Source organism: Hyla sarda, chromosome 10, assembly GCF_029499605.1.
Source record: "Hyla sarda isolate aHylSar1 chromosome 10, aHylSar1.hap1, whole genome shotgun sequence".
In the NCBI taxonomy this organism is placed as follows: domain Eukaryota; kingdom Metazoa; phylum Chordata; class Amphibia; order Anura; family Hylidae; genus Hyla; species Hyla sarda.
Window position 1 is genome coordinate 145,014,733 of NC_079198.1, and position 11,436 is coordinate 145,026,168.

At 38.4% G+C, this 11,436-nt stretch overlaps 1 protein-coding gene across 5 annotated transcripts in view; it reads right to left on the reverse strand.

Annotated features, from left to right (window-relative positions):
* Positions 1-1,580: 1,580 nt before the first annotated feature.
* SMIM1 (small integral membrane protein 1 (Vel blood group)) overlaps positions 1,581-11,436 on the reverse strand; it is an 85,423-nt gene continuing 75,567 nt past the window's right edge. For all 5 annotated transcript variants that reach the window (XM_056542131.1, XM_056542130.1, XM_056542129.1 and 2 more), the window contains 2 exons: positions 6,920-7,046; positions 1,581-2,898 (listed from right to left, as the gene is read on the reverse strand). In XM_056542131.1, coding sequence (XP_056398106.1) covers positions 2,766-2,898; positions 6,920-7,026 — 240 coding nt within the window. In that variant the 5' untranslated portion in view covers positions 7,027-7,046 and the 3' untranslated portion in view covers positions 1,581-2,765. The remainder of the gene's footprint in view (positions 2,899-6,919; positions 7,047-11,436) is intronic.

Sequence of the window (11,436 nt, forward strand, 5' to 3'; positions counted from 1 at the left end):
GCTTTCCAGATTTTGTCAAACTACAACCCCCAGCATTCCGCACCAATCACAGGCTTGTCGGGGCATGCTGGGAGTTGTAGTTTCTCAGCAGCTGGAGATCAGTGATATACAGAGTAGATTGAACGTTGAATTGTCCCTTTTTGTCTCTGTAGAGTTTCTTACTTTTTTTTTTTTTTGCTGTTTTTGCCCATTTTCCAGTCGTTTCTGTGAAATAAAATAACTTTATTGATTTTTGTGCCTTTACAATGTCAACTAAAAAAATAAAATGACCTGATTGTGACTGAAAGCAGAATAGAAAACCTTATAGAACAGTCAGCGATGTCATCACGCCGCCCTCTGGTGTACATGACGGGAATAGCACAATGTCCTGATATACAGATATATATATATGATACAGGGGGGGGGTCACAGCTGGGGGTCTTGTTGTCTCAGCGCTGGAGTTCCTCTTTAATTCTGCCCATATAATGTATTAAAGGGGTTGAGCACTTTTTTTTAGCACCATTTTATTTTCTTATTTGCTGTTTCGTGTCAGTGAAAGTAAATAGACGTACCTGCTCCTGCTCCCACAGCTGCTTTTCGTTACAGTGTGTAAGGCTCCACATGAACCTGACTGGTCCCACAGTGGACTAATGGACTGGTGCACGTGTGTCGCATTTGCCCTGATTTTTTATGGATTTCTTCCGGATTTTTGTACATGGAGGTTTCTGCTGCGGTGAATGTCGCAGGTAAATGTCGCATTATTACAGGAAATCTCTGCAGGTCGCTACGGTCTAATCGTATCTACACTCACACACTGTAACAAACTGCAGCTGTACGAGCAGGACCAGGATAAGGACTTATATATAAAGAGCTGAGTGTTCGGCTGACAGCAATGTCTCCCCCCCCCCCCCATACATATGCACGCTCAGTTCGGCTGATCATGCATGTGTTCTCAATGGGGAGAGGTAAGAAAGACACAACCAGACACCGCCGGCTTATTCCACCAAAAGCAAAAAGATCCAACATGTCTCGTCATTCGCTGGTGAATATCGCTGTCAGGTCAGGAGGCGCCGTGCGCTTCAGATGGTCGGACTGGATCAGCGGGTTCTGCTAATAATTGGGATATCCAGGGACATAAAAACGGAGCTGACAGAAACAGCGCCACTCTTGTCCTCAGGTTGTGTGTGGTACTGCAGCTCTATTGATGTGAGTGGAGACGAGCTGAAATACCACACACAACCTGGGGACAGAGGGGGGCGCTGGTTTTGGAAGAAAGTAGTTATGTTTCTAATGCTGGAGAACCCCTAAATGTGTGCGGTCAGGTGTCTATATCCCATGGACAGCGGCTTGAGATACAGAGAAGTGTTACTTGTGTTAGTTGTGTTGTTAAATCACTTGTGTTAGTTGTGTTGTGTTTTATTGTGTTGTGTTTTTGTGTTAGTTGTGTTGTTGTGTTACTTTTGTGTTAGTTGTGTTGTGTGTCATTGTGTTAGTTGTGTTATGTGTTATTGTGTTGTGTTTTTGTGTTAGTTGTGTTGTGTGTCGTTGTGTTAGTTGTGTTATGTGTTATTGTGTTGTGTTTTTGTGTTAGTTGTGTTGTGTGTCATTGTGTTAGTTGTGTTATGTGTTATTGTGTTGTGTTTTTGTGTTAGTTGTGTTGTGTGTCATTGTGTTAGTTGTGTTATGTGTTATTGTGTTGTGTTTTTGTGTTAGTTGTATGTTGTTGTGTTAGTTGTGTTGTGTGTTATTGTGTTACTTGTGTGTTGTTGTGTTACTTGTGTGTTGTTGTGTTACTTGCGTTGTTGTGTTACTTTTGTGTTAGTTGTATGTTGTTGTGTTAGTTGTGTTGTGTGTTGTTGTGTTACTTGTGTAAATAAACTTGATTTTAAGGTGTTTTCCAGGATTAGTAAATCTCTGCTTATAAATTTAAAATGGCAAATGAACAAATGACACAATATTGTCACCGATTCCTCCCCCGCCCCTGGGATTGTGTGACCCCCATGTGTGTCGCTGTGTGTGTCGCTGTGTGTGACCCCCATGTGTGTCGCTGTGAGCTCCTCCAGTAACAGTTGTTTTGTAGCAGTCGCTGTGGTCAGAGGACGGGCAGTGTGCGGATCGGGATCGGTAAAGTATTTATACTACACGCAGCAGACAGTAATATACGGTAAGTGCGCCCCCTCCTGACCGCGGTCTATATCACCGTACACACAGCAGACAATAATATACGGTAAGTGCGCCCCCTCCTGACCGCGGTCTATATCACCGTACACGTAGCAGACAGTAATATACGGTAAGTGCGCCCCCTCCTGACCGCGGTCTATATCACCGTACACACAGCAGACAATAATATACGGTAAGTGCGCCCCCTCCTGACCGCGGTCTATATCACCGTACACGCAGCAGACAATAATATACGGTAAGTGCGCCCCCTCCTGACCGCGGTATATATCACCGTACACACAGCAGACAGTAATATACGGTAAGTGCGCCCCCTCCTGACCGCGGTATATATCACCGTACACCCAGCAGACAGTAATATACCATAAGTGCGCCCCCTCCTGACCGCGGTATATATCACCGTACACCCAGCAGACAGTAATATACGGTAAGTGCGCCCCCTCCTGACCGCGGTCTATATCACCGTACACGCAGCGTCACGCTGGAGAATTTTTATATAATAACGTATTTACATAGACTGGAGCTGGGGATCATTTTTCTATCTTTACAATAAATAACAGAAACGGCGCCATTTCCACAGTATCGGGCAGACACCGTCCTCTGGCGCTTTATACTTTTTTGCACTTGTGCACATAATAACCGGTGACGTAACCGATGATGAAGATGATCCAGAAAATGGCGAGTCCGGCCACAACCTTCATGGCGATCCCGATCCTCCCGGTGCAGAGGAGATTGTTCACTCTGGGGAAACAAATGAACATTATATTATATTATCTACATAAATATTATTATTATATTATTATCTACACAAATATTATTATTATATATTATCTACACAAATATTATTATTATATTATCTACACAAATATTATTATTATATTATTATCTACATAAATATTATTATTATATATTATCTACACAAATATTATTATTATATTATTATCTACACAAATATTATTATTATATATTATCTACACAAATATTATTATTATATTATTATCTACACAAATATTATTATTATATTATCTACACAAATATTGTTATTATATTATTATCTACATAAATATTATTATTATATTATTATCTACACAAATATTGTTATTATATTATTATCTACATAAATATTATTATTATATTATTATCTACACAAATATTATTATATTATTATCTACACAAATATTATTATTATATTATATTATCTACACAAATATTATTATTATATTATTATCTACACAAATATTATTATTATATTATCTACACAAATATTATTATTATATTATCTACACAAATATTATTATATTATTATCTACATAAATATTATTATTATATTATCTACACAAATATTATTATTATATTATTATCTACATAAATATTATTATTATATTATCTACACAAATATTATTATAATATTATATTATCTACACAAATATTATTATTATATTATATTATCTACACAAATATTATTATATTATCTACACAAATATTATTATTATATTATATTATCTACATAAATATTATTATATTATCTACACAAATATTATTATTATATTATATTATCTACACAAATATTATTATTATATTATATTATCTACACAAATATTATTCTTATATTATTATCTACACAAATATTATTCTTATATTATTATCTACACAAATATTATTATTATATTATTATCTACACAAATATTATTATTATATTATATTATCTACACAAATATTATTATTATATTATCTACACAAATATTATTATTATATTATCTACACAAATATTATTATTATATTATCTACACAAATATTATTATTATATTATCTACATAAATATTATTATTATATTATTATCTACATAAATATTATTATTATATTATTATCTACACAAATATTATTATTATATTATATTATCTACACAAATATTATTATTATATTATCTACACAAATATTATTATTATATTATATTATCTACATAAATATTATTATATTATCTACACAAATATTATTATTATATTATATTATCTACACAAATATTATTATTATATTATATTATCTACACAAATATTATTATTATATTATATTATCTACATAAATATTATTATTATATTATCTACACAGATATTATTATATATTATTTACACAAATATTATTATTATATTATCTACATAAATATTATTATTATATTATATTATCTACACAAATATTATTATTATATATTATCTACATAAATATTATTATATATTATTATCTACACAGATATTATTATTATATTATATTATCTACATAAATATTATTATTATATATTATTATCTACACAGATATTATTATATTATATTATCTACACAAATATTATTATTATATTATCTACACAGATATTATTATTATATTATATTATCTACACAAATATTATTATTATATTATCTACACAGATATTATTATTATCTACACAAATATTATTATTATATTATATTATCTACACAAATATTATTATTATATTATTATCTACACAAATATTATTATTATTATTATATATTATCTACACAGATATTATTATTATTATTATATATTATCTACACAGATATTATTATTATTATATTATTATTATCTACACAAATATTATAATTATTATATATTATCTACACAGATATTATTATTATTATATTATGTACACAAATATTATTATATTATTATCTACACAAATATTATTATTATTATTATATATTATCTACACAGATATTATTATTATTATATATTATCTACACAGATATTATTATTATTATAATTATTATTATATTATTATTATCTACACAAATATTATAATTATTATATATTATCTACACAGATATTATTATTATTATTATATTATGTACACAAATATTATTATATATTATCTACACAAATATTATTATATATTATCTACACAGATATTATTATATTATTATCTACACAAATATTATTATATATTATCTACACAGATATTATTATTATCTACACAGATATTATTATATTATCTACACATACATCACAGCTGTGTATGGGGCCCCGCAGGAGGGTCAGATCACACAGGACATCACAGCTGTGTATGGGGCCCCGCAGACCGGTCAGATCACACAGGACATCACAGCTGTGTATGGGGCCCGGCAGGAGGGTCAGATCACACAGGACATCACAGCTGTGTATGGGGCCCACAGGCCGGTCAGATCACACAGGACATCACAGCTGTGTATGGGGCCCACAGACCGGTCAGATCACACAGGACATCACAGCTGTGTATGGGGCCCACAGGCCGGTCAGATCACACAGGACATCACAGCTGTGTATGGGGCCCACAGGCCGGTCAGATCACACAGGACATCACAGCTGTGTATGGGGCCCCGCAGACCGGTCAGATCACACAGGACATCACAGCTGTGTATGGGGCCCCGCAGGAGGGTCAGATCACACAGGACATCACAGCTGTGTATGGGGCCCACAGGCCGGTCAGATCACACAGGACATCACAGCTGTGTATGGGGCCCACAGGCCGGTCAGATAACACAGGACATCACAGCTGTGTATGGGGCCCTGCAGACCGGTCAGATCACACAGGACATCACAGCTGTGTATGGGGCCCACAGGCCGGTCAGATCACACAGGACATCACAGCTGTGTATGGGGCCCACAGACCGGTCAGATCACACAGGACATCACAGCTGTGTATGGGGCCCCGCAGACCGGTCAGATCACACAGGACATCACAGCTGTGTATGGGGCCCACAGGCCGGTCAGATCACACAGGACATCACAGCTGTGTATGGGGCCCACAGGCCGGTCAGATCACACAGGACATCACAGCTGTGTATGGGGCCCCGCAGACCGGTCAGATCACACAGGACATCACAGCTGTGTATGGGGCCCACAGGCCGGTCAGATCACACAGGACATCACAGCTGTGTATGGGGCCCCGCAGACCGGTCAGATCACACAGGACATCACAGCTGTGTATGGGGCCCCGCAGACCGGTCAGATCACACAGGACATCACAGCTGTGTATGGGGCCCACAGGCCGGTCAGATCACACAGGACATCACAGCTGTGTATGGGGCCCCGCAGACCGGTCAGATCACACAGGACATCACAGCTGTGTATGGGGCCCACAGGCCGGTCAGATCACACAGGACATCACAGCTGTGTATGGGGCCCACAGGCCGGTCAGATCACACAGGACATCACAGCTGTGTATGGGGCCCCGCAGACCGGTCAGATCACACAGGACATCACAGCTGTGTATGGGGCCCACAGGCCGGTCAGATCACACAGGACATCACAGCTGTGTATGGGGCCCCACAGACCGGTCAGATCCCACAGGACATCACAGCTGTGTATAGGGCCCTGCAGGAGGGTCAGATCACACAGGACATCACAGCTGTGTATGGGGCCCACAGGCCGGTCAGATCACACAGGACATCACAGCTGTGTATGGGGCCCACAGGCCGGTCAGATCACACAGGACATCACAGCTGTGTATGGGGCCCCGCAGACCGGTCAGATCACACAGGACATCACAGCTGTGTATAGGGCCCTGCAGGAGGGTCAGATCACACAGGACATCACAGCTGTGTATAGGGCCCTGCAGGAGGGTCAGATCACACAGGACATCACAGCTGTGTATACGCTCATAGGTCACTGGGGGGGTCACCTGGTAACATTGTGCAGTATGAGGGTCACTTATGGATTCTCACTTATAATGTACAGTGGACAGTATGGCACCATTATATCTTATGACGTCACTCACCTCCTCCAGGTAGAAGCTTCTACGTTATTCGTGTTCACACTGACTTCATCTTGGTTTCTGTCATTCCACCGACTATACTGGATGCCGGGAGTTTCCTGTGGCTGCATCTCTGACCGCCGAACCGCAGCTGAAAAAGAAAGCGCCCCCTATAGGTGACATGTGATGTATGACAACGCCATATGCTGAGGTGTAATTATACACTGTATATACAGATTAAGGGTCATATCCACCATCAGTGCCGTCCGCCATGTTTGTATAGGGCACTGACTGTCGAATTGACCCTTAATTCTGTATATACGGTCACATTAGAAAACTCATATACAGATATCGCAGCGTCATCCTGATCATATATTGTACCGCGCTCCTGAGGTTGTAGATACTGTAGGTTTATATCACATATCGATATGTTACATCACTGCGCTGGATTATCACACTGCAGACCACTATGGCCACATCTGTATATCCATATACACATCAGAAAGCTGATATACAGTATATACACAGGACCGCAACGTCACGTGACTGATATACAGTATATACACAGGACCGCAACGTCACGTGACTGATATACAGTATATACACAGGACTGCACCATCACATGACTGATATACAGTATATACAGGACCGCACCATCACATGACTGATATACAGTATATATACAGGACTGCACCATCACATGACTGATATACAGTATATACACAGGACCGCAACGTCACGTGACTGATATACAGTATATACACAGGACCGCAACGTCACGTGACTGATATACAGTATATACACAGGACCGCACCGTCACGTGACTGATATACAGTATATACAGGACCGCACCGTCACGTGACTGATATACAGTATATACACAGGACTGCACCATCACATGACTGATATACAGTATATACACAGGACCGCACCATCACATGACTGATATACAGTATATATACAGGACTGCACCATCACATGACTGATATACAGTATATACAGGACTGCACCATCACATGACTGATATACAGTATATATACAGGACTGCACCATCACATGACTGATATACAGTATATACAGGACTGCACCATCACATGACTGATATACAGTATATATACAGGACTGCACCATCACATGACTGATATACAGTATATACACAGGACCGCACCATCACATGACTGATATACAGTATATACACAGGACCGCACCATCACATGACTGATATACAGTATATACAGGACTGCACCATCACATGACTGATATACAGTATATATACAGGACTGCACCATCACATGACTGATATACAGTATATACAGGACTGCACCATCACATGACTGATATACAGTATATATACAGGACCGCACCATCACATGACTGATATACAGTATATACAGGACTGCACCATCACATGACTGATATACAGTATATACAGGACTGCACCATCACATGACTGATATACAGTATATACAGGACTGCACCATCACATGACTGATATACAGTATATATACAGGACTGCACCATCACATGACTGATATACAGTATATATACAGGACTGCACCATCACATGACTGATATACAGTATATACACAGGACTGCACCATCACATGACTGATATACAGTATATACAGGACTGCACCATCACATGACTGATATACAGTATATACAGGACTGCACCATCACATGACTGATATACAGTATATACACAGGACCGCACCGTCACGTGACTGATATACAGTATATATACAGGACTGCACCATCACATGACTGATATACAGTATATATACAGGACTGCACCATCACATGACTGATATACAGTATATATACAGGACTGCACCATCACATGACTGATATACAGTATATACACAGGACTGCACCATCACATGACTGATATACAGTATATACACAGGACTGCACCATCACATGACTGATATACAGTATATATACAGGACCGCACCATCACATGACTGATATACAGTATATACACAGGACTGCACCATCACATGACTGATATACAGTATATATACAGGACTGCACCATCACATGACTGATATACAGTATATACAGGACTGCACCATCACATGACTGATATACAGTATATACAGGACTGCACCATCACATGACTGATATACAGTATACACAGGACTGCACCATCACATGACTGATATACAGTATATATACAGGACTGCACCATCACATGACTGATATACAGTATATATACAGGACTGCACCATCACATGACTGATATACAGTATATACAGGACTGCACCATCACATGACTGATATACAGTATATACAGGACTGCACCATCACATGACTGATATACAGTATATACAGGACTGCACCATCACATGACTGATATACAGTATATATACAGGACTGCACCATCACATGACTGATATACAGTATATATACAGGACTGCACCATCACATGACTGATATACAGTATATACAGGACTGCACCATCACATGACTGATATACAGTATATATACAGGACTGCACCATCACATGACTGATATACAGTATATACACAGGACTGCACCATCACATGACTGATATACAGTATATACAGGACTGCACCATCACATGACTGATATACAGTATATACAGGACTGCACCATCACATGACTGATATACAGTATATACACAGGACTGCACCATCACATGACTGATATACAGTATATACACAGGACCGCAACGTTACGTGATACAGTATATACAGGACTGCACCGTCACATGACTGATATACAGTATATACACAGGACCGCACCATCACATGACTGATATACAGTATATATACAGGACTGCACCATCACATGACTGATATACAGTATATATACAGGACCGCACCATCACATGACTGATATACAGTATATATACAGGACCGCACCATCACATGACTGATATACAGTATATACAGGACTGCACCATCACATGACTGATATACAGTATATACACAGGACTGCACCATCACATGACTGATATACAGTATATATACAGGACTGCACCATCACATGACTGATATACAGTATATACAGGACTGCACCATCACATGCCTGATATACAGTATATATACAGGACTGCACCATCACATTACTGATATACAGTATATATACAGGACTGCACCATCACATGACTGATATACAGTATATACACAGGACTGCACCATCACATGACTGATATACAGTATATATACAGGACTGCACCATCACATGACTGATATACAGTATATACACAGGACTGCACCATCACATGACTGATATACAGTATATATACAGGACTGCACCGTCACATGACTGATATACAGTATATACACAGGACTGCACCATCACATGACTGATATACAGTATATATACAGGACTGCACCGTCACATGACTGATATACAGTATATACAGGACTGCACCGTCACGTGACTGATATACAGTATATACAGGACTGCACCATCACATGACTGATATACAGTATATACACAGGACTGCACCATCACATGACTGATATACAGTATATACACAGGACTGCACCATCACGTGACTGATATACAGTATATACAGGACTGCACCATCACATGACTGATATACAATATATACACAGGACTGCACCGTCACATGACTGATATACAGTATATATACAGGACTGCACCATCACATGACTGATATACAGTATATACAGGACTGCACCGTCACGTGACTGATATACAGTATATACAGGACTGCACCATCACATGACTGATATACAGTATATACAGGACTGCACCATCACATGACTGATATACAGTATATACAGGACTGCACCATCACATGACTGATATACAGTATATACAGGACTGCACCATCACATGACTGATATACAGTATATACAGGACTGCACCATCACATGACTGATATACAATATATACAGGACTGCACCATCACATGACTGATATACAGTATATATACAGGACTGCACCATCACATGACTGATATACAGTATATACAGGACTGCACCATCACATGACTGATATACAGTATATACAGGACTGCACCATCACATGACTGATATACAATATATACAGGACTGCACCATCACATGACTGATATACAGTATATATACAGGACTGCACCATCACATGACTGATATACAGTATATATACAGGACTGCACCATCACATGACTGATATACAGTATATATACAGGACTGCACCATCACATGACTGATATACAGTATATACAGGACTGCACCATCACATGACTGATATACAGTATATACAGGACTGCACCATCACATGACTGATATACAGTATATACAGGACTGCACCATCACATGACTGATATACAGTATATACAGGACTGCACCATCACATGACTGATATACAGTATATACACAGGACTGCACCATCACATGACTAATATACAGTATATACACAGGACTGCACCATCACATGACTGATATACAGTATATACACAGGACTGCACCATCACATGACTGATATACAGTATATATACAGGACTGCACCATCACATGACTGATATACAGTATATATACAGGACTGCACATCACATCGAC